This window comes from Phalacrocorax aristotelis, chromosome Z (assembly GCF_949628215.1).
Source record: "Phalacrocorax aristotelis chromosome Z, bGulAri2.1, whole genome shotgun sequence".
NCBI classification, from domain to species: Eukaryota; Metazoa; Chordata; class Aves; order Suliformes; family Phalacrocoracidae; genus Phalacrocorax; species Phalacrocorax aristotelis.
Window position 1 is genome coordinate 647501 of NC_134311.1, and position 24607 is coordinate 672107.

The 24607-nt window shown below is 51.6% G+C and overlaps 1 protein-coding gene across 1 annotated transcript in view; it reads left to right on the plus strand.

Moving 5' to 3' along the window:
- Window positions 1–24607, plus strand: part of PAX5 (paired box 5) — a 135282-nt gene that overhangs the window by 67322 nt on the left and 43353 nt on the right. Inside the window, exon 7 of the mRNA XM_075079028.1 lies at window positions 5003–5132. Coding sequence (XP_074935129.1) covers window positions 5003–5132 — 130 coding nt within the window. The remainder of the gene's footprint in view (window positions 1–5002; window positions 5133–24607) is intronic.

The following is a 24607-nucleotide window of genomic DNA, read 5'->3' on the forward strand; positions in this document are numbered from 1 at the left end:
GCGGTTTGGAAAACCGAGCAGATGCGAAACGCAACATGTGTGAATCCCAGCGGGCACCAGCTGGCGCCTTTCAGTGGGCACTTGCCCCGTGCAGCATTTGCCGCTTTTCTGTCTTTGCTTGGTGCGGTCTCTTGGTTGGGGTGTGGGGTCTGCCCCCTACAAAAGGCATGGGGCAGGAGGGGGATGCATTGGGCTCATGCTGCCTGGGTTGCAGCACTACCTCAGGGCTCATCCTAGCCTGTGTGACCTCCCTGAGTTTCCCACCCTGGCACGCCAGAACCAGGCTGTTTTAGGGAACGGTCTTGTTCCCCACTGTGTGTCCGTCTTTGCTCGCCACCTTGACATAAAATTCCAAGTAAAACTCAAAGACAAAAATTGCTGTTCGTGTACCATGGGTGGGCCTTTAGGTGGGTTACGTTCAGGAATCTTCGCTAGGAAAAGCGTGGGATGAAGGCAGCGATGGGCTGTCCTGCCACTTCATGGCAGTGCAGCAGGAGATGGCAGAGCCTGTCTCCTGCCACGCAACATAAATTGTTTGGAAATGGTGCTGAAACACTCCTGCACCCCTTTTCCGTCCATCTGCCCATCACTTCCCCCACCCTGGGTGGTGATATTTAGAAATAAAGCTTTTGCAGTGGAGGTGGATGTGAAACTTCTCCCAGCACAGAAACCTTCCCATCTCCGCTCTGCAGCAAAGGCTTGCAGGAAAGGACCATGCAGACCCCGCTGCCTGTCACAGGGGGTCTGCTGCTGCCTACAGGCGCGCAGAGACCACCCCTTTCCTCCCCACCCCAGCTGCTCCCCTGCCAGGGGCCATGCCTGCTGGGGGGGGCCCAGCCCCAGCCCCCTGCCAGGTACCCAGCTGAGCGGGATGGGGCAGGGGGAGCACAAAAACCCCCTTCTGACCCTTCCTTTCAGTTTGTCCTTCTCGGTCTCTCCTTTTATATATTCCTCGTTTCACGTGTCTGTGTTTTCTCTCCTCCATGCTATGGCAGTGGTGCTCCATGCTGATGAGACAGTGCGTGGTACAACCGCAGGCAGTCATTTTTCAGGTAATTTCTAGGGTACTGAACACCCGACTCTTGCTTTTTCACCTACTGAGCAGCAGGTCGGGCTTCCCGTTGTGTGGGGAAGGACCCCTGGCCTTGCCCAGGCATCCAGCCCGAGCGGCGGTGCGGGCTCGCCGGTGGAAGAGCCTAATCTGAGACCCCTTCTGCTGCTCCCCTGAGCAGCTAGAGAGGCTCCTGGGGAGGGTCAGCAGGAGGGTTTTGATGGGGCCACGAGGTGAGGGGCTGCTCCATGAGCGCTGCCTCCCCCCAGGGTTTTGTCTCCTTTCTGGACGGGGCGTCTGGAAGGACAGGCTTTGCCTGGGGGGAGCGGGAAGACGGGATACCGCTGTGCCCCTTGCGAGTGGCTGAACGCCTGGTGCTGCAAACCCTCAATGCCAGCGAGGCTTGCTGTTTCTTCAGGGGGTGCTGTGATCCCCTGGCCCCTCCGTGGGGGTGAGGAGGGCTGCAGTCAGTGCCTGCCTGTTGGTTTAGGGGTGGAGGCTCTTCTGCTCTGCACCCCTGGCTCCCTGCTCCCTGCCAGCGTCTTGCAGTGGGGTGGTGATGGCCATCATTTGCACCAGTATTGCTTCCGTCTCTTCCACAGCTCTCGGCTGCGCAGTATTTCACTGCTGCTGTGTCAGCGTGGTGCTGGCCCCAGCCATGTCCCTGCTGCTTTGTGGTGGGAGCTGTGGCCGCAGAGACGGCTGTGACGCGGGGGGGGCACTTCTCCCACCAGGGCTGTGTGGGGAGGTGGGGGCTCGGCAGCCACCAGGGCTGCCCCTCATCCCAGGCTCGCTCTGCCTGGCTGCTGGGAGCGGCAGCGGCGGTGGGTGCATGGTTGCTGCGGCTGCTGGTGACTCTCGTGGCTCTGAGGGGAGATGTGGGCACAGTTTTGCCCTGGGAACAGGGAAATGGCTGGAAAATCCCACTATTCTTACCTAAGGGAAAAGTTGCTGGGCCATTGCAAGAGAGGTGCAGCTCCTGTCTGCAGCAAGCTACTGGGACGGAAAGCGGGGAGCGTCCCCAAACCTCCACTTCTCATGCGCCCATCTCTTGGAGCCCTGCAGCAGTGGCACCTGGCCATGGGCTCTCCCTCCAGACCGTGCTGGGCAGCTGTAACGCTTCCAGTCCCTCCAGTCCCACAGTCTGGTGCCGTGCCGCTGCGGGCAGGGGAGACGGGGCAGCACTGCCCACAGGAGGGCCGTCCTGCTGCGCATCCCTCTGTCTGCCCACGATGGGGAGAGGCGGGTGAGCAAGGGGTACCACCGCCCTGGCCCCTGGAGAGGTGTGCTACACCCTGATAGCTGGTTGCCTCTGACACTGAAACTGGTCAGTCCCTCAGAGCATGAAGGGCCAAGCGCTCAGTGCGTTGATGTGGTGCTTCCAGATCATTACAGTTAAAAGGTGAGACCTGCTTCCTCCGATGTCAGGTCCTTGGACCCCAGAAAGGGAGCCAGGTGTGGTGTTTTGACCCCTGCAGCCTGCTCCAGAGTCCTGTGTCTGGGGTTTGTGGGCAGGGGCTTGGACTGGTTGGGTTTGTGCCAGGAGCAGCAGTCCCAGAAGCCACTTTTGGGTGTGGGGTTTGGACGTGCACCCCCTGTCCCAGCCCTGCATGTGGCCCAGCCTGTCGCACAGCTGGATGTTTCCTCCCAAACTACCGGTGGCCAGCTCCACCTTCGTCAGCTGGAAGCAATGTTCACACCCTGCCCACGGGGAGTGGTGGATCAGTGTGCTGCGGGAAGATACAAAGAGATTTCTAGCCTGGATATGGTGTGGTTATGGCTTGCTTAGAGCAGCAGGGGTGAAATAAGGTGTCCTTCCCCAGGGAGTGATGTGCGCTATTCTCCAGACATCAGAAATACCAAACAGCAGTACAAAAGGACAGCTTTTTTCTGTGCTGTGCTGCCGGACCATCCCACACTGCTCGTGCATCACCAGCTGCCGGGGGTGTCTCTGCGGGGCTGCAGCCATGCTGTTGTTCCTCCAGTGTCTTGCCAGCTCAGGGCTTTGGGGAGCGAAACGAACACACTCGTGCTGCTGCCTGTGCACGTACCGAGTGCAGGGGGGAGGCGGGGTCACAGACATAGGGCACTGGATGGACTGGTGTGGAAAGGCTGAAAAACGAACCTTGGCAGGTTGTGGAATAAGAAGAAGGAGCATTGGTTGCACTTGTGGGAAGGAGAAAGGCTGGGACCGTCACTGGCATCCTCCAGGGAGCAGGGGTGCTGCAGGGGCTGTCCTCCCCAGGGTGCACAGGTGGGGCTGAAGCAGAGGTGCGGGCGTGTGTGTCTTTGAGGCGATGGTGGTAGTAGGAAGGGGCTGGGTGCATGAAGGCAGGGGAAGTGTGGGGGCATGGAGGGTGTCGGAGGAGGAGTAAGCTGAAAGGGCTGAGGAGTAGGAGCAGGTGAATGCAGAGGTTAGGGAGGAGCACAGGAGACGGGTCATTGCTGAGAAGCCTTCGGGCCATAGGACCCCACAGTGCTGAGCCGTGGGCTGGGTGAAAGGACAGGGTGGCCAGCAGCTGGTCGCTGGCAAAATGTATTTGACACATTCATCTGCAAAGAGGTTTGTGCGGGGGATCCTTCAAGGTGCTGGCATACTCATGCCTCATGCAGATTGCATCCTCGGAAGAAACACACGTATTAACACAGATCTGCTAATACGGGATTATCCATGTAAATTAACTTCTGTTTGAGTGAAAACTGAGCAACAGAGATACAGATATATCTGACCCAAAGCGCCGAACTCGTGGCAAATACCAGCTTGTGTACTCGGTTCTCAGACGTTTCCAAGGAACTTGCAAGAGGGAGAAAGACATGTTCACTCAGATCAGCTTTTGTTTCCGTAAACAAAAGTTAACTTTTTAAATTTGGCACACAAAAAAATCTTGGGGTCCTGGGTTGCCCTACGTTGCTTCAGCTCCCCACAGCTTCTGCACTTTGTCTGCAGAAATACAGCGGGATCAGCCTCAGAGTTGTTGTTGTTCACTTTATCTGTTCCTATCGCTGTTCTTCCCTTGAAGTCATCATCCTCCAGCTGTTAGGGCCATGATTATGATCTCATAAATACAGGATTAAAACTTAAATTGCAAATAGCAACAGGGAAGGGAGAACTCTGAAAAGAAATGTCCCGTTTTGTGTGAATTATCCTGACAATAAGAAATAATGGGAAAAGGCAAATGGAGAAAAGCTTTCTGTCATGTCTGTGAAAGTCCTTCTGGATGCATGGATTGGCCTCACCTGCTGCAGACTGCCATAGCTACATGGACTTTTACAGGGTTATAGCACAGAAACAATCTGATTTCCGAGGACCTGTGCTCATTTACTGTAGCTTTAGCTAATGAGATTAGAAGATTCCCAGGAGATGAAAGAGCATCCTTACAACAATCAGGTGATTTATTTTTAAATAGTCTGGATTTAGAAACAGTTGGCTGCAAATCCATCCATTAAGCAAACACTTTTATTTGTGTGCGCTTTATTTCTTGTGAGATGGTAAGAAAATGCAGCATTCCCAAGAAAAGGGGGGACACGGGACATGCTGTTCCCACCTGCTCATTAGCGCGCGTCTCTTCAAGTGCCGCCGCTGAAATAAGGAGAGTTCAGGTTAACTGGCACGAACGTTTTTCTCTAACAAGCAAGTAACTTACACTTAGCCCCCGGTTACTCTACAAAATTTCCTCTTTAAGGCAAGCTTTGTTACATACTGATGAGTTTGGCTTCGGTTTTATAAAGAAAGCCCATTTTGGTGTTCTCTGAGAACATCAGTGATAAGCACAGACCTGCTTATTGAGCACTTTGAATGCTTAACAGCCCCATGGAAATGGGTATTGCCTTTAACACTGACTGAACAAAGGGCTTTTGAGTTCTGTATTGCATCTACTTTGTGTCATACAGGCAAAAGCTCTTGAACAGTAGATTTATTATCTATAAAATGCCTTTTGTTTCTTTTTCCAGGCAACTGAGTACTCAGCCATGGCATCATTAGCTGGTGGATTAGATGATATGAAGGCCAATATAACCAGCCCTACTTCTGCAGATTTGGGAGCGAGCGTTCCTGGGCCTCAGTCGTACCCTATTGTCACAGGTAAGCGATTTTGCAGCGCTGATAAGCGGTGCGAAGTGTGTGCGCACGCGTTGCCGGGTGATGTCCTTTACGGAGGAGTTGTGTCAGATGTGGAGTCCTTTGCTCAAAAAGTCTCTTTTTAACTGTGATTTCGTAGCCACTCTGTTGAAAGTCAGGTGAATGGCTCGTATAAATCAGTAGTGTTTGCTCGGAGCCGAGAGATGCAGCATCGATCCGTCTCATCCGGGAAGGCGTGTGCCCCTCCGCGCCACGCCTGCATCCTGAATACCAAGGTGTAACTGAGAAGCAGAACGCTTGCCTCTGCTCTCGGGCTTTGTTGCTTGTTGCTCATAAAGGTGCCTGGCACGTTTGGCTGGGTGGGGTTTTTATGGCAGCTCACACTAGCCTGAATTTTGGATGCTTTTGATTCCTACAAGTGCCTGTGTTTTATGCCATTTCTGGGATTGTAATTGTGCGCTAAGGCTGAGCATTTGAATGAAGAGCAAAGCTTGTTTGTTCAAAGAATGCAGCATCACCTGCATTTATTTAGCAGGTGTAGGGCGAGAGTTAGGGAGCAGCTACTGTTCGATGAATGCTTTGGTCACCTAGCATTTTGGGACTGACCACACCACTTGCCCAGATGGTAAGAAAATGAGGGGATTGTGTCGCAAAGGAATTGTAGGAATCAGAAAAAAGGGATTTTAAGATTTAAGGCTGTACATTTCCTATGTGTGTTACCTCTGTGTGTTGCTTCTGTCCTTGTGTCATTGGGTTTTCTCTGTTTTGCCAAAGATTGGATTTACTTGTTTATTTTGTTGCTAAAAGGGGCGGTGATACAGTTTGTAGTATACTATTATTGTCTCTTGAAAGTGCTACAATCTCCTGAAGCAGGAGAGCAGTTTTGGAAACCAATGTTATTACAGAATTGTTTTAACCCTTCATGGCATCAGCCTTCTGCTCTTCTTGCCAAAAGTTCAGGAGTATTCCAAAGAAATTAGAGTTACATGAACCATAAGGAAATCCTCGAAGTGGGAGGAGAGAGACTTGAAATAACTGTCAGGTAATGGGTGGTGGTTCAAGAGGCAGACTCGTAGATAAGAAAGATGTCTGGGGATGGATGGATGGATGGACAGAAAGGGATTTTTGGATATTTGTGGCTTATAGCACGCAGGGAGAAAAAGCATACATATATAGTTATATATATTTATAGAAGGAGCATGAACTGTCATGTTTGGGGTCGTAAGCCATCTGTACAGCCTATGAAAGTTACAAAGAAATGGCTCCTAAGGCAAATTATTCCATAATAGTTTGCTACAGAGCTCCCTGCATCTTTCTTCGAAGCCTGACATGCTGCTTATTGCAAAAGACCCCGGCTGCCTTGGCACATCACGGGTGTCCTTTTGCCCTTCGTTCATCTCTGGGCGTTTGTCTCTTGCTGATCAGAGCCCGTGCCGCCGTGACAGCCCTGACGCCCCGTTAGAGGCGCTTGTGCTCGGCTGATGAGCGCCCCTCGTACCGCACACGCAGGTCCTGTGAGCGTTGCGCTCTGGGGCTCTCCCACTGGGACGTCCCCAGTTTGCGTTGCGGGATGGGGACTGATGGGAGCCATGTCTTGCAGGGGAAGCAGGATGGCAACAAAGTACTGAGCTGGATTATCAAGGAGTGAAAGTTGGGAAGGCAGGATGGTAGGGAGTGTGAGTGCTTCCTCGCCTGGGTCTTCTCCTAAGGAACTGCCTATCCTGGCCAAAATCAGGTTCAGCCAAAAGCTGCTGTTTGATTTGATCCTTCAGCAGAGCTTGTTCTTTCACAAGTGGTTTAAGGACTTCTCGTGCTTCTTACGTTATTGCTTCCTTAGAGTTTGGTGGCGCGACTGACCATGTTTGTTAGAGCAAAACTGACTACAGAAATGATGCTGCCGAGCTCGGTATGGATTTCACGTGGGTTCTCCCTGTGACATAACCTACGCCTGAGTGAAAGTTCCAAATGTTAAATTTACTAGTCCTCATCAAAAACGTGGAGCAGGCTTTATGAGAAGCAAACCTAGAAAAAACCTGCCATTGGTCTTAAATATGACAGGGTGCAAACTATAACAGAGCACGTTTTACAGGCAGAAGGTATTTCTATCTTTAATTTGATATTGCTGTAGAGTTTTCTAACACCTGCATTAATAAAATTTCGATTTACATGAGCATATCAAAACCTTTTTAAAACCTATACCTTTTGATATATTTTTTGAGCAGACACTCTGACTGCTAGCCTCTCCTTTCCTCTTGTAACACCCATAGCGACTGTGTGCTGCCTGCGCTATGGAGCACCCACGAGCCCCCAGCACGATCTGGGCCCTGTAGTGCTGGGCATACACGATATGACCGAGTCGTGCTCTTTGCCCCAAGGCTTTCCTAATGAGCTGAGGGGACTTGCAGACCGTCAGGGGCAGAAAGATTTGAGCAGTGAGCCATACTTCGTAATGTGCAGGGCATGTAAGTAACGGCACACTTGGTGATGCACTTCTCGCTGTAGCTCTGGACAGACTTCTCCATTTTCTCCCAAGAATTAACTCACTTTTACAGTCGCACCTCTTTTCCCACCCCATTTCCTTGGTGGGACAGAGGAGCCACGTTTATTGTCCCTTTCTAATTTGCTGCATATTGCTGCTGGCCTTCCATCGGTAGTAGGTAGCACTGAAAGTTAGCAGGAGCCGGACAATGATACACAGTGGCGGTTATGGGAGTGAGGTCCAGCAAGCATCTGCTAACACATCACCTACTCTGCCTTCTGGGAGCTTCATTGTTGTCTGGGGTCTGACCAAAGCTATGGTAAAATTCAGTGGTTTGATGTTCCTAAGCTGGGGCCGGGGTGGGTGGTTGCGTGTAGGCGGTAGACACGGCAGGCAACACCTGGAAGGTTAGCTTTGTATCAGCCCCCTTTGGTGATCAGGAACTGATGCAAGAAACAGGTCCTGCCAGGGCCAGGTCCGGGGCCTTGGGCCCTTTGTCCAGCAGGAAGGAACCCAACCCTCGCAGATCCACAATGAAGAGCCCGAGCCTTGCAGACCCCTGATGGCATTTCTCCTGTGAACTGCTCCTCGTTGGAGGAGGAATGGCCAACCTAAATTCAAGTGTTTTCCTGAGATTTGGAAAGTTGAGTTGCTTTTAATTTTTTTCACCCTTTTTTGAGTGTTTCCACTCTTCCTCACTCTGGACAGTCTGTCCTGTGATGTGTCCAAGCAAACTGAGAGCAGGAGACTGAAAGCCTTGAGGGACAGCTTGTTCTGGTAGTGCTAGCTGGTATGTTTTCAGCTGTAAAAGGGAGGGGTGGCTGGATAAAGCTCCACAAAATGTCCGAAGTCTGCGCCTGGGGGTGCTAATGGCTTGAGAGGTTGCCCCCCCCATCTCAACTGACATTCCAGATTATAAACACTTCTGTAACACCTTCGCTGACACGAGACCAAGAGCTGCGTAAGACACTGGCAAGCGAGCCCTAGCGTGCCGAAGAGTCTGTTGGTGGGAAACGCTGTTTGTGTCAGGAACCCTTTTGGTGTATGTGGAGCACAGCTGTGAACGTGTGGTTGCACGACGCTTCCACAGAGAGTGGGGCTATCGGTGGGTGTAGGGCTGAAAAGCTGTGTTTCTGGGGATAAAGAACTTGAAATACGGCATAGGGGGCGTGAGCTAAGAATACTGATGTCCTTTTGATAGCCGGTATCTGCCGGTCAAGCTTAATCAGTTTTTATGAGAAAGTCTGGAGACTTTCTGGGCTGCCATTTGTGAAGAGACCTAAGTCTAGTTCATTTTGTCAGTCTTAAGTCTGCAAGACAGATCGTAAAAGAATTTAATGCAAATAAAGCCAAGAATGGAGGTCCTAAGTGAATTATGATCACGGTCTTTCATTGTTCTTGTTGCTGGGCTGTGGTGTGGGCAGCAAAGCAGTACTGAGGGTTGAGATGCAAAAGATCCTCTGTGATCTTTTGGTAGAAAATGTAAGATTTCTGTTTTTTAGCAAGATGGCAGATCAAAACATTTGGGGTACTTTGTGAAGATGAAAGGATTGCTTAAACATTGTCATTCATGCCAGCACTTGCTGCTAGATATGTCTAAGGGAAAATTTAGTGACAGTTCTCAGTAATGCTTCATCTGCCAAGTCTGTTGTGTTATGGACCACCAGCCAAAGCTCTGATTAGAGAACCACTCGATTTCTCTCCATCCTTTTTATGCCACATTAAATATTAGGTTTTAAAAAAAAACCCAACTCTTCCCTTACTGCCTGCTGCCACGGTCCATAAGTGTTCTCTCCATTTACAAGCCAATGACATGTGCCCAGCTCATTACTGCTGTAGTCAGCAGTTTCCAAGCAGCCTGTGATTGTTACTAATTACCTGCAGATGCATTTCCCTGCTCCGGCTTGCTGATCCCAGCGTGGTCGGTATCACTTTGAGAGGACAAAGTCGTGCTAAATTGACACCTTGGCGTGGCTCTCCGATACGGCGCCCAGGGCAGATTGACAAACCTGCAGGCAGTGCGGGATGCGGCCGGCTGCGGAGTCGGTTTGCATTAGCAGAGCCTGGAGTGACTGCTGGCCGGCATCACCCGGCGCCAGAGAAGCGAGTTTTGCTGTAGCGGGGTCTGACGTGAGCTCTGTGTCGCTCTGTTAAAAGGCCGTGGGTGGCGGTTTTGTTCCTCCAGCAGATGCTGGAGAAGGGGAGCCCGCTCTTCTCCGATGCCAGGACCTCTCCATCGCAGCGTGCCTGCCCTTACTTAGCTGATCCTCCAGGTCGCTGCCAGGGCACTCTCAGATGGGCTGGCTTCCAGCGAGATGAGTGTGTTCTGTTGGGGCTGGACTGATGGAGCAGAGGCTGCAATGCTTTTTTGCAGCTTACACACCCGTGCAAGGAGAGAATGAGACTGCCAAACACGGACTGGTTACTGCTTATCCTCCGCACTCAACCTTGTAACCATACCACGGGAGGAGCGTTACCGCGTGTGCTCCTTCATGGGGTCAGCCTTGGAGGCAACGGTCCTGTAGAGCCAAATGTCTTGGCTTGCCTGCACGTTTTGCGCGCACATCAAAAAGGCGAGGAGAAACAGGACAGAACCAGGAGCGGAGTCAGTTCATCATCTGGAGGGATGGGGGAGGAGAGATGTTCTCAGTGGCCGTCACCTTAGTGATCTGATCTGGCTTGCGTGGCTGGACTCGGCCACCAGATATAACTGATCCTGTACTTCAGGCTGAACTGAACGTACGGTGAGTGGGGCAGATGCATCTGGCTGAGCAGACTCCTCCGCTCCTGGAAAGATCACCTTGACTTTCTCCTTGGTGTTGATGCATCCAACACTTTAGATGTAGTGTATTATGCCAGGTAGTTATTTCTTCATAGGTGGCGCGGGTCTGGCTAATGCAGGTAACAGGGATATGTTTAACCTTCCATATTGCTGCATATTTTGTCAAATTTTTTGTAGTTAGGAAATGAAATGCTAAAATGGGATAAATGCACATCAAAAGACGAGCCATTTCTTGCTACTGTTCTGCTGTAATGTACCTCCGCTAGCCTCCCAGCGTGTTTTTCCTTAGGAGTGCTCAGTCTCATAGGAGAAGCCTGTTTCCTGACTCTTCATCCTGCTTCGTTCATCCCATCATGCTGTGACTGCAGTTTATGAGCCATGGCTTCACTAGGTTTTGTTGAGTGGCAGATACCGTTGGTCACTTCTGAAGCTAGGCAGTGCAGTGGCCTGGAAACCTTGCCAAAAGTGGATTGTCCCTGAGCAGTTCAGTGTTTGCAGCCAGCATGGATTCTGATGCCTTCAAGGGGAGGAAAAGAGCCACTCCTCTAAAATCCCAGGCTGATCTCTGCAGGATTAAACACTGATAATATTTAGCATCTAGCTCAGTGCGGTCCCAAAGGCATGTAGGATGCAGATCCCCTCCCAAAGAACGGCCACAGATCCTTGTCAGCCTGTGGATGGAGGGTTCTTGTGAGCAGCCCCAGACACCAGCCTGTGGGTGGAGCAGTCTGAAGATGCCTTACTCTCTCCAAAGGCTGGAGCTTAGGCACTGAGTTTGGGCAAGATACATAACTTTTTGCAAAGCCCAAGTCATGGTGAGTCTTATAACACACTGGATCGCGACACTCCTGATGAAAGGGCGCTTTGAGCTTCGGTCTCCATCTGGCTCCTGATTAGGGAGGGTCAAGCACTTTCTGAGCTGATGGTAAGGAGGGGTCCTATGCAAACGACAGGACTGGAGCGCACCTAGCAGAGCGCAAGAGCGGGAGCATCCAGCAGGTGCAGAAGCATGCAGAGAAGGGGGCTGGAAGCTTTGTATACGTGCTTGGAGGTGGTGACGGTGTACCCTGCTGGAGCTGGGAGTGTTTGCATGTGGGAAGGGGAAGCTCGTGGAGGGAGCCTTCCTCGTGTGCATCGGTACTTGATGGAGGGTGAGCAAAGCAAATAAAAGCAGGCTGTCCTCGGTGGTGCCCAGTGACTGGGCAGGAGGCCATGGGCGGAAACTGAAACACAGGAAACTCCTCTTTCACATGAGAAGAAACCTTTCTGCCATGGGGATGGTGAAATGCTGGCACAGGCTGCTCAGAGAGTCTCTGGAGTGTCCGTCCTTGGAGATGTTCAAAACATGGTTTGACATGGTCCTGGGGAGCCTGCTTTAGGTGACCCTGCTCTGAGCAAGAGAGTCGGACTAGAGGAACTCCGGAGGTGCTTCCTAACCTCAGGTTCTCTGTGTTTCTGCGGTGCTTCCGTATGGCGGGGCAGGAGCCGTGGGTCATTGTCTCTTTGGTGGGGTTGTGCCCAGGGTGGCTCTAGGACAGCCTGCAGTGTGTGGAGGTGGGACCACCGGTACCTTCTGAGGGTCTGGCTGTGCTGGGGTGTGCCTGAAAGTGGGGCAGGTAGGTGAGGAAGCTTTCCCATACAATTATTTTGCTGTATCTGTACATGTGTTTAAAGAAACATTCTCTAGGTACCACAAAACATGGAAGAAAAGACAGATGATGTGCTTTGCCTTGCTTCATTTTCTTTATTAGGTTTTTTCCTTTTCCTTTTTTTCTGTCCTTCCTCATCGCTGTCTCCCAGCAAAGATACCAGGTCTCGGTATCTTTCCCCGGGATTCCTGACCTGACTGAAGGTCTCTGATAGGCACTGCAAGGGCTGTGGCCCTCTGGGAGAGGCTGGGAGATTATCAGGAGAAGTGGGGACGTCAGGGTTGGAATCAGCAGCTTGGAATCTGGCCTATTTATTTTTATGGCTTTAGAAATCAGGTACCTTAGGGGCACACCAAAGAAAACCCACCTCAGAACCGAGTCACTGCCTCCTTCCGAGTTCCACCTTCTCTTTCCTATTGCCAGGCAGAAGGCAGAAGTTGAACTGATGAACAGTACTCTTCTTCTTTCAGCACCACTCTGCTCTCTGGAACTGGTGCTGAAAGGAGCCAAGAAAGGGCTGCTTCTCTCTTGGCCTAAGCCTCATTTGATCTGCCTTTTATGGGCCATTTCTGATGATGATCTGAGATGACAAAGTACTTTTCGTGTCCAATAGAAACAATAACGTGAAGCTTGGAAGCAAAAATAAAGCTCACAATACATGCCTTTGAGGAATACATAGTGAAATAGGACTCTTCACTCTCTCTTGCACACCTGATGTTCACAGTTCACTATTATTTCAGAGGTACAAAAAATGTGGTACAAGGTCAATATTTCATTAATGTGAAGTCCAAAAGTGCCTTAATAATGCTGGGAAATGCTTTGTGAAATCTGCCATTGGTGATTCCTGGGGGAAAAAGAGGATGTTTATTTTAATTTGTATGTTGCTGTAGTCAAAAAAATAATCAACTCAGAAATCTTCTATTTGTTTCTGCAGCTGAACTTTGTTGTTGTGAATTTAGGTCTAAACCCAGGTCTTGCTGACCACAATGAAAGAACCAGGTTTCGTTCAGAAACACTGTTTGTCCCTTAAATGCATTTGCTACTTCACATTTTAAGAACGACATGCGGTCGACCCTTTTCACCGATTTCTCAGCATTTAGGAGGTCAGTGGGTGGTAATCCCCGTAGCAGGATCTCCAGGCGGGAAGGAGAAAGCACCTGCAGAAGGCGTCTTAGCCCATGAATTATTGGATATGAAGTTAGGGGTCCTCATCAGAGGGTGCCTCTTTCTTTCCGATGGCTACTGCGGGAGCGAGGAGCACTTAGCTTAAGCTAGAGTGGACCTGCCCTGCTGAGAGAAGGAGGGCCACATGAAGGTCCTGGAGGGAATTGTTACCCAGTTGAGGTTTGCTGAGATATTGGTAAGTGGAAGTTTTACCACTGTGTTTTCACCAGCTGAAGGAAAGGATTTCGATTATTTTTATTTCAAATTTTAAAATATTTGAAGTTTTAAATGAAAAGTAGTTTTAAAGTGAACAGTTTATACTTCCCATTCCTACTCTCTGAGATAAGAGTAATGTAGCATTTTCACAATTCCGTCTTTTTTTTTTTTTGTCTTTTTTTCCCCCCTAAAATCAACACTGTCTTGAAGAAAGAAAAGAAAAGGTTTGGTTTTGTTGAAATTGCTTTTTCTTTTGGAAAAAAATGCTTTGCTACATTTTTTTGTTGGCTAATTGTAATAGCAATAATAAAAAGTCTTCTTCTGAGACCATTATGTTTTGGTCATAAAATCTGTCTCTATGTAGAAATGTTGATCAGTGTTTAAACATTATCACTTTTAATTTCTGTGGGACTGTTTTGAAGTGCAAATCGGTGTTGGTAGATGGCTGGTTTCTAGTGCGGCATAACACTAGATTTACAGCTTAGTCTCTACATTTAATAGATAAAAGTGCAGATGCATTTTCCAATAATCTATTCGTCACTCCCAATAGGGCCTGTCACGTTAAAGACTTGAAAAAAGGCCGCATAAACTCCCATGGAAAGGCAGCCAATCTGAAAAACAAAAGTGTCATTTTTAATGACAGGACAGAGTCTAACTGAAACACTGTTGAATTTTTCCATTTTTATGAATTCTTATCTTGCCATTGGAAAAGAACAAGCACGTTTGAGAAAGCAAACGAGGCCACTCGTACCCCACTAAGACCCAGGCTATTAACTGCCTCTTTTGATGATGTACAGCCTGACTCTGTTGGGAGTTTGGCTGTGGATTTAAATGTTGAATTTAACTATGGTAAACATGTTTTGGTGCAAAGCATGTATAATAACAATTTGCATTTACATAGCATCTTTTACTTAAGGATTTTGCAATCTCTAATTAATTAAATCTGTTTCCCCCTGCCCCCGGTACCGCTGTGGTAAGGATAATAAATACAATTTTAAATGGAACAGCCGTGGCAGGAGGATTAAGACAAGAGGGTTCTGGTGCCCCCGCGCTGGTCCTGATTGCTGCGAGGCTGGGGCTTGTTCTGCAAACGCGCTGCACGGCCTCGGCTCGTGCTCACCCCAGCCGAAGTGCCCTGAAAAAAACTGGGCACCAAACTGACTCTGCGTGAGTGGGTGGGAAGCACCTTGCTGCCTCCTCCCACAGTGTCTCCCACCGGCGTTTGGTCCTGGGGGTGCCCCCGCCGCAGCAGCCAGGGCTTCCCGTGCACAGAGCTGGCAGGGTGGCTTGCTGCCACCTGCGTTAGGATGTCAGTGGCCAATGCAGTTCACAGAAGGCATTTTTCACTGCCAGAGAAATGCTGTAAATCTGTCACAGATCTCCAAATTAGAAATAATTTTTTAAAAAAAGGAAAACACACCAGTTAGCATAAATGCTTCCTAAATTGCTTTTTTTTTTTGGCCTGCAACAATAGCAAAACATCGGAGAGTGTCGGTGCAAGCCACCAAAATGATATTTCCAGATGGGTAAAGGGACGTGTTGGCATCTGTGCATATGCACAGCACAAAAATAAAGCCTTGTGGTAGTATGAGTCAGGCAACAAATACATTTCTAGGACAGGTACTTGTTTTGATGGCAGTGGTTGAAGACACCTCCAGATGTGCTAAACCACCAACGGTAGGTGGCCTTAGTTGGCCAAATATGAGTTACTTCTTCTGTGATACCTGGCCTGTTTGGAGACCCTGTGTATTTACAGAGATGTCAGAGTGGCAGTCTGGGAAGCGCGTAGCAGGAGTGGTGAAACAGAGGCCGTCCAAGGGCTGTGTGCGCTGCTGGGCAGTGGAGAGCATGCCATGAGGATGCTTGCTGTCCGCCATCAGCTCGCACTCTCATACCATCGTCTAGGAACGTGCCTTTTTTTTTATTCTCTCAATCTAGGAGAGACTTAGGAGGGCTAACAAAAGAAAAGCTGCAATGTGTAAAGTGTTCCAAAGTGGATGAGCATGAAGCTTGGCGGGCATTGCTGCCTGCAGGTGCTGAGCGTAGGTGCGTCTCGAAAGGCTTGGCTCCGAGCAGCCCTGTGGAGCTGAAGGGGATGGGCTCCCTAGCTTTATGCTGTGGTCTCCAGGAGGCCAGCAGAGACATCTTCGACATAGAGCCAGGACCGGTTGTGAGCTGCTGCTGCCAGAGCTCTGACAGCTCCGTGCCACCGGCAGCTCCTTGCTGTTCCCAGTTGGGAGCTGACAAAAGTGCCCATTGCCTAGCCAGGAGAGAGAAAGCCAAAGGATCCAGATGTTTTGATGATGTTGCAGCATGTTTTGGGAGAAGGGGAGCATCTTCTGTTGCAGACTAGGAAGGGAAATTCTTGCTTATTTTCCTTACTACCTTCTTTTAAAGAGCTCTTCCTGTAGTTCTGGCCCTGGCAAACACTGTGTTATCTATGACTAGAGATTTCATAAACCAGTTTGGGGCTTTTTTTTAACGGGCAGTTTTTTCTTTGTGACTTCATATTACATCAGGCCAAAAAAGTGTGGCTTTCAGGTTTTGATGTCAAAGACAATAAAAAATGTTCCTATAATAAATCAGCAGCAGAAGGAGGGCTAAGGAGAATCTTCATCCTTTATTGGATGGGGGGGAAACATAGCGACAAAGGCTGAGGTACTTAATGCCGCCTTTGCCTCAGTCTTTAATCGTAAGACCAGTTGTACTCTGGGTACCCAGCCCCTTGAGCTGGAAGACAGGGACGGGGAGCGGAACGGAGCCCCCATAATGCAAGGGGAAATGGTTAGTGAGCTGCCACACCACCTAGACACACACAAGTCCATGGGGCCGCATGGGATCTACCCGAGAGTACTGAGGGAGCTGGCAGCAGTGCTCACCAAGCCGCTTTCCATCATTTATCAGCAGTCCTGGCTAACCGGGGAGGTCCCAGCTGACAGGAGATTAGCAAACGTGACGCCCCTCTACAAGAAGGGCCGGAAGGAGGATGCGGGGAGCTACAGGCCTGTCAGCGTGACCTCGGTGCCGGGGGAGGTCACGGAGCAGATCATCCTGAGTGCCGTCACGCAGCACGTACAGGATAACCAAGTGATCAGCCCAGACAGCACGGGTTTAGGAAGGGCAGGTCCTGCTTAACTAACCTGATTTCTTTCTGTGACATGGTGGCCCGCCTCGTGATGAGGGAAAGCCTGTGGATGTTGTCTACCTAGACTTTAGTAAAGCCTTTGACAGGGCTTCCCACAGCAATCCCCTGGAGAAAGTGTCTGCTCATGGCTTGGACGGGTGTACTCCTTGCTGGGTGAAAAACTGGCCAGAAAAACAGAGAGTTGTGGTGACGGAGCTAAACCCAGCTGGTGGCCGGTCACGAGCGGGGTTCCCCAGGGCTCAGCGTTGGGGCAGGTTCTGTGTAATGTCTTTACCAATGACCTGGACGAGAGGATCGAGGACACCCTCGGTCAGTGTGCCGATGGCACCAAGTTGCTCAGGAGTGTTGATCTGCTGGAGGGCAGGAAGGCTCTGCAGAGGGACCTGGACAGGCTGGGTCGATGGGCTGAGACCAGTTGTGTGAGGTTTAACAAGGCCCAGGGCCGGGTCCTGCCCTTGGGTCACACCAACCCCAGGCAGCACCCCAGCCCTGGGGCAGAGGGGCTGGGAAGTGCCCGGCGGAGAAGGCCCTGGGGGTGCTGGCTGACAGCCGGCTGGGCATGAGCCAGCAGTGCCCAGGTGGCCAAGGAGGCCACCAGCCCCCGGGCTTGTGTCAGCACTGGTGTGGCCAGCAGGAGCCAGGCAGGGATGGGGCCCCTGTGCTCGGCACTGGGGAGGCCCCACCTCGAATGCTGGGCTCAGGTTTGGGCCCCTCGGGACAAGCAGGGCCTTGAGGGGCTGGAGCGTGTCCAGAGAAGGGCAGCGGGGCTGGGGCAGGGTCTGGAGCACAAGTGTGCTGGGGGGCGGCTGAGGGGGCTGGGGGGGGTTTAGCCTGGAAAAGAGGGGGCTGAGGGGAGCCCTTCTCGCTCTCTGCAGCTGCCTGAGAGGGGCTGGAGTGAGGAGGGGGTTGGTCTCTGTTCCCAAGTAACAAGCAATAGGACAAGAGAAAACGGCTCCAGGCTGTATCAGGGGAGGTGTAGGTTGGGTATTAGGAAAAACTTCTTCACTGAAAGGGTTGTCAGGGATTGGAACAGGCTGCCCAGGGAGGTGGTGGAGTCTCCCTCCCTGGAGGGAACCAGAAGCTGTTTGGATATGGTGCCTGGGGACATGGTTTAGTGGTAAACTTGGCAGTGTTAGGTTAACGGTTGGACTTGGTGATCTTAAAGGTCTTTTCCAAACTAAACGACTCTGTTGTCATAAAAATGTTGAACTTTAATTAAAAAAAAGAAAAAAAAAGAAATTGCAAAAAGCAAAATGCAGAGGGAAAAAGAAAATGTCACTGGCATTTTTTCAAAATACAAGTTACCTGGTTTTGAGCTGCTTGATGAAACTGGCACATCTGCCGACCAGGAGGAATATCGCTTGTGGAAATCCCATGAGAATCAGCAGGGACAGGGACTGCCTGTGCTGCCACAGGCTTGACACCTGACTTGGGATTTTCACGTAGATGTGGCTGAAAAGTGAATTCAGCGAGGGCATGAAAGAAGTATTGGGGTCCCACTGGAGTTTTCTTCCTTTTCATTGTACATTCTTAGCAACAATCTAAATTCCTTGAGCTCAGCCCTGTGTTGACACTATACCTTTTTTGAGCACTAACTCCTAAAAAAATGCTTGTGCATCAGCAGTATCCCTCTAAAGAGGGGATATGTGTAGGTTATCTCCTCCCTAGCAGGTTTTGTTTCTGGTAGCTGGGGGTCCAGACCTGGTGGCCTCCCCAGGGGTGATCATCCTCCATGGGAAGGCTGGTCCTGGACCGCTGGGGCTTGACAATCTGCAGGAGGATGGAAGGTTTGGAAGAGCATGGTGGGAAGCCATCAGATGCTGCTGCAGCTGCAGTAGTTGCAAAAATCCATAAGAGGTGTGAGATACTTGGGGGTGTGGATGAGATTCGCTTTGTCAGCAAATCTGTTTTTCAGTGCTAAACAGAGGGCTTGCTTTTGCTCCCTCTGTCCTTGTTAATATTGTAATAAAGATGGAATATGGACACAGGCACTGATCTGATGTAGTCTCGAACAAGTCTGGTAAGAGTTCGCTGCCGAGCAGCACTGTGTCCCGTGCTGCCTGACCTACTGGTGCTAGCCAGCACAGGCAGACCCAAACGTGTCGCGGCCTCGCTTGCCCCCGTGCTGGCACAGAGACAGACAAGCTGGCAGGAGAGGCACCAGCTCAGGCAAAATGTGACCTGGTCTTGCCGAGCCAGGGCTTCCGCTGCCCCGGTGGCCCTGCTGGCATCTCCCTGCGGAGCTGCGCGGGCCACTCCCCGGCAGGCAAGGGGCCGCCGTCACACGAGCGAGCGGGCAGTGGCCATAAACTGCGTGACAGGGACGCGTGGTACAGGCGTCCCATACGTCACGCACCATACGCACGTGTGTGCTGTGCAGGGGTGCAGATCCATGTCTCTGCTCTGCGTGCCGTTGCCTGCGGCGGCTGGGGTTGTACCGGGAGGTGGTCCATGCACCTCCCACGTCCTGCCCCAGAGCATCCGACGTCTTTGTCCACCCTGGAGTAACCAATTGTTTGCTCTGCAGTTAAATGTTTGTGCAGTGACCTCAGCATTGCCAAGCCTGGCTGTCTTCCCCAGCGCACTAGAGGTGCAGGCAGCTGCCACGGCCTCTTGCTGCGAGGATGCACAAGGCTGCAGGAGGCACATCAGGTCTTGCAGAGGTGGGATCACCACCTCATGGCCAGGTGCACCCTGTCCACTGTGACGGTTCACTGCTGCTGAACAGGCTTAGGGATGCTCTGTGCATCTCACTGCTCAGGAAACAGGTTTTGTCCGTACTCTGTCTGGGATGCTCAACACCTGCAAGTCTCATCAGCCCAGGTTTTAATGGGAGAAGCTCTTAAGTTCTTCAGATGTGAGTGGGTATTGGTGGGCCCTTCTGTGACATGGAGGAAGTAGCTCTGTGACACTCCTTGGGTGTTTCATGAATGATGGCTTTGGTACTGAAGCAGTGGTGAAATGGACTCATCAGTGCCTCTGAGCATGGTGTGGACTCAGTAAAAGCTCAGCTTGTTGGTGTCTGAGGAGCAGGAGGTTGCTCTGTAAGCCCTGATGGGGACACCTGCGCTGTGCCCTCTGCTGCCCTTCACCCCCAGTCCACCGCTGGGCTCATCCACTGACTTTCATCTCCCTTTGCCTGCGGCTTCTGGAAACGGACCTATCACCCATTGCCTGGGAGAGCTGCCCCCCCGCAGCTCGGCTCCCTGCCCTGGCCAGCTGTGCTTGTCCCCTTGGAGTGGCGCAAAACCGATGCTCTGGTGTGTCATGTCACCCGGGGGTTCATAGGCAGTTGTGTTACCTCTGTGCTTTCTTCTGCAAGGCGTCGTCTGCAGACCCTGGTTGAAGGGCTCCCTTTCTGTGGTTGCGGCTCCAAGGTCCCCTGGGTGCAGCAGACCTCTGTGGGGGGTGGGCTGCGCACCAGCCCCCTCTCGCTGGGGGGACATGGTGCACCTGCAGCCCCCGTGGTGGGGACGGCACCGTCATTGCTGCAGAGCAGCGCTCCCGCAGCATCAGCCCTGCACTCTCACCACCCTTCCTCCAGCCCGGCTCCGGACCTGGCACCTCAGCAGCATGAAGGTGTCGTAGGCAGCGGGGACCCAGCAGTGGCACCTGCGGGGATGCAGGGCTGGACAGGGGTGGGAGGCATCATGACATTCGGTCCCCCCTCCAGGGCCCCTCCTCCGCCGCGGACCCCTCAGGGTGGTAGGGATGGCCTGCAGCTTTGCTCAGCGTCACACATGCCCGTCCAAGAGCAGGGCAGCTCTGCCCCATCATCAGAAGTGCTGTCTTGAAGGAACTCTTTTCTCTGACCTTTGTAATGATTCCTGTCCAATCTTTCTTCATGTTTTCTTTTAATTATTTTTCCCTTTCTTCTCTCCCTCTCTTTTTTCCCCCCTAAAACTCCACCACTCCTCTCCAGTGTATTAAGGATGTGAGTGAAATTGATGGCTGGAACGTCTCAAGTCTTTATGATGATGAATGACTTTCACTGCCAAAGCTTTTATTGTCTGTGATTTGGGAAGAAGGGGAGCTGATTTATCGTGGCTGACTGTCATGCCATTTAATACAGTTATAAATCCTGACGCCATGACGGGCACCGTGGGCCGGGGACCTCCTCTGGCCACTCTCCCGCACCCCCTTTTGTCTCCCTGCTCTCCATCCTCAGCTGTGCTGGCCGGAGGGGAGCAGGCAGGGGGAAATCTGAGCTGGGAGCATCCATGTGAGGGGTGACGGCTGAGGACTGGGTGAGCCCTGAGCATCTCACCCAGACCTGGGCAGGGTGTGCAGCCCCCGGGCTCTTGTGGTGGGTGGAGGTGCCCCTCAGCCCAGCGCTGGGCACCACTGCAGCATCCCCTGGTCCTGGCACTGCACCGGTGGGGCTGTCCTGGTCCTGCTTGAATGTGGCAGAAGGGGAGCCTCCCACTGTGGCTTGGGAGCAAAATCCCATCAGCTGCCTTTAACGTGCAAGAGCCCTCAAAAAGATGTGTTGGTTAATGTCTAAATTTTCTGATTGCATTTTTAAACTGCATTTTAGTGACCCTGGTGCAATGAGAGAGCGCACCTGTAGCTTTTGCAGGCAGGAGCAACGTGGCGCTGCCTCCAATGGCTGATGCTGCCGTCAGCTGGCAAAGCTTTTCCTTCCCTGGGTACCAGGGGAGGACAGCTGGCTGGTGGCAAAGCACAGGCAGCGTGCAGGCAGAGCCGGCTCGTTGCCTGCGTTGCTCCCTCGGCCACCGGCTCCAGCCATGGACTAACCAACGTGGCACAACTGGCATCTGTCGGTGGCGGGGCGAGGGCGGCCACCCGCTTTGGCCAGAAGAAGCGGCCAGGATGGTTCCTGCTGGGGCACCGAGAAGCCACGTTGGGTGCCCGTTTGCAAACACGCACACGGCCACCAGAGCCATGTCACCGTTTAACGTGTGTGCGCTGGGCTCACCACGGGCTGGGGGCGAGGCGCCAGCCGCGCTGCACAGAAGGGGAAGGGCAGCGGGGGGGGCTGCACGGTCCCATGGGGAGGCCAGCGTTTTTGACAGAAAAATCATATTGGAGCATTTTTGGTCAACCTGATGCTTTCCTAGGCAGAGATGAAGTATGGTGAGCACAATATTAATGCTTTTGCGGTGTTTCTTGCTATATGGGAGTCGCAGTTCCACATCTGGTTCTGTCCTCTGGTCTGTGCTCACTGGAGGACACCTTCTGTAACATAATCCGTAAGTTTATTATTTTCTGAACTACGTGGTGCGTCAGTTCAGCTACACATCTGGCTATGTTATGGGAGATGCTATCTAGTTACAGCTAGGAAAGATATGGGACTTGGAAGCATGATGTTGGTCCTGCTGCTTCACGGGGCAGATGGAAAATGCAATTTTGTCTTAAAGTGATTTCAAACAAGGTGTTTCAGGTTCTTTCAACTGAAGGGAATGAAATTTTTCAATCTTGACAATTAAAAATATTTTGATGGAAAAATACTGAAACTCCAGTATGTCAACATTTCCACAGCTTCATTTTTTCCATCACAGAATCCAAGTAAAATGCCTGATTTCAGCTCTTCATCTTATTTGGGATAAAAATAACGTTATTGAAGTATCAGAAAAATCACACTTAGGTTGTCGATCTGGACTTTGTTGAGCCCTAATTAAGATGTTAAAATCTAGGGTGTAAATATTTTTCCTGTGAAGAGCAGAAAACTGCTGATGACATTAGCAATGATCCTTAGATTGGAAATGTCTCCATCTCAGATTAATTCCAGATGCAGATCATAAATATTGATTCCTGTGAGATGGAAGATTTCAGCATGGGTTTAACATCTCTGCAAGACAGACTGGTGGAAGCTGCTGGGTTTTTTTTCCCTCTGTGCTTAACTAGCAAGCTGAATAACTGATTGCTAACATACTCCTCTCCTCCCGCTCCTGGATGTGCCGGTGGGCTGCAGGGTCCCATCCGCCCATGCTAGTGCTCGCAGGGCCCCTCAGCACTGGGAGGTGTCCGTGTGCCCGGGAGGAGTGGGGTGGTGAAGCCCTGGGTCGTTGGGAATCTTGCCGAGCTTTGGCAGCCCCTGGTGCCCCTGGTACTCGAGGCGCTGTGGCCCCGGGCACGGTGTGACCCACCAGCGCATTGTCCATCTTCAGGGTGGGCGTTGGTGGAGGGTTTCAAGGATCAGGCTTGGGGCCGGCAGGATTCGCGCCTAGTTTTGTTTGTCTCCTGGGCTTCTCCTCCTGCTCTCACTGCTCCCAAAAGCCCTCTGGATGTCACTGCTGTCCTTTGCAAGGCAACTGGAAACCCACGTCCTCTTTCACCGGGTCGCCTGGCTGGGTCCCACCGCACTCTTGCCAGACCACCCACCTGCTCTCCCATGCTCGGCTGGGGAGCATGAAGCCCCTTCCCCACCAGCAACCACCGCAGCCTGGTGGGTCACGGCAGGGACCTGGGGCTCGGCAGCCCACCACCGCTGGCTCGCCTGGCTTTTGGGACCCTCCACATGCAGCCCTCAGGCCTTGGGGCAGCGTCCCCCAAGGTGCCTGGTTGGGAGGATGAGGTGGGCTGCCCTGCCTGCTGCTGCTGGCAAGGCTGCGGAGCGATGCCTGTACCAGCACGTCCTTTTTGGGCAGGTGGCCAGAACGTTGGTGTCACAGCCCGGCCTCCCCCCAGTATCGGCAGCCCGGCTCCCGGTGGGAGCGGTACCAGCTGGCAGCAGGTGGCCACCACGGTCTTGGATGCTCTTCAGGGAGTGGCCGTGGCAGCGGGGGCTGGTGGAGGGGCCACCACCCCGCCTTTCCCCAAGCCACCGTGCCACGGAAGGTCGCGGAGGTGGCTGCCCGCTGCGCGGGATGGGCAAGCGAGCTGCCCGCGGGCCGGTGCGACCGCTGCGTCTGAATTGCCTGTGGAGAGCAGGGTCTCCTGGCCAGGTGTCCAGAGTAAATCTGGCAGGTCTTAGCCCTAACGGGGGATGTTTTTCCTTAGGAGCAGCTCTTCCGTCCTCAGGGCATCTCCTGGCCTCAGCGAAGGCTTTAGAAGGGAGGATTGAGTTGGAGAACCGGGGGCATGCGGGGCCACCCACCCCCTCAGGGCTGGCTTTGAGATGCATGTCCCTTGTGTTAACTGCTAATTATGTGCTAAACCAGCTGAATGTGCGGGGTTGAAAATGTGCTGGATTTTCACTTCTTAAAGAGGGAGAAGTTGGAGGTGGGCCACCTCTCTCCAAACGTATCCAGTAGGTTTCAGCAGCACCCATGGCTCCACAGTAAAATGCTACCAATGCTTTTGTTTTCATCCTGTAGCTCCCGGTATTTGTTCTCTTGTAGCTCCAGCGTCTAGAGTCCTGTTACAGCGAGAGTTTTTAATTCTTCACGAACTGATACTAGCTTTCTAGTCCTCCTGGTTGCAAAGAGAGGCTCGAAAACATCTATGCAAAAATAGTGTATGCAAAAATTCAAACACTGGGGAAGAAACAAAAGGAAAAACTATCTCATTTAAACACCTTGTGATCACTCACTCGCACTTGCAGTCGTTACAGTGTTGAGCAGGTAGCTCTGCGTTTGCAGGAACAGGGATCCCTCGGTCCACAAAGTTTCGAGCTGCGGATCCTTTTGGTCAGCTTGCGGCCTTCCAGCAGCACAGTGATTGCTGTAGAGACAGTCTCACAGAGCCTGCTGCGCTGGTCGTCTTAGAAGTATTGCTGTGCTGCAGAAAGGAAACAACAATAAAGGGAATATGTTGCTTCTGCATGCGTTAAGAGCACTGATCAAACCACATGAGATCCCATTTCAGACATAATGTGCATTGGAGGGCAAAATTAGATTGAGAAGTAAATGGAGCCTAAAATTTCCATAGCTTTATTCGTCAGAAAGCTGTTTCATTGCGTGGTTTAATTCTCCTAGTTCTTTCATTCATTGCGTGTAGCATGCTGGCTGGAGTACATTTTAGAAATAATGGGATGAAAAAAAACCCCGTCTTTAATTTGGCCGTGGTTGTGAGGTGTGTAAGGGCCGTTCAGACCTGAGATGCAGGGGGATATGAAATGCAGAAGCATGTTAACAGAGC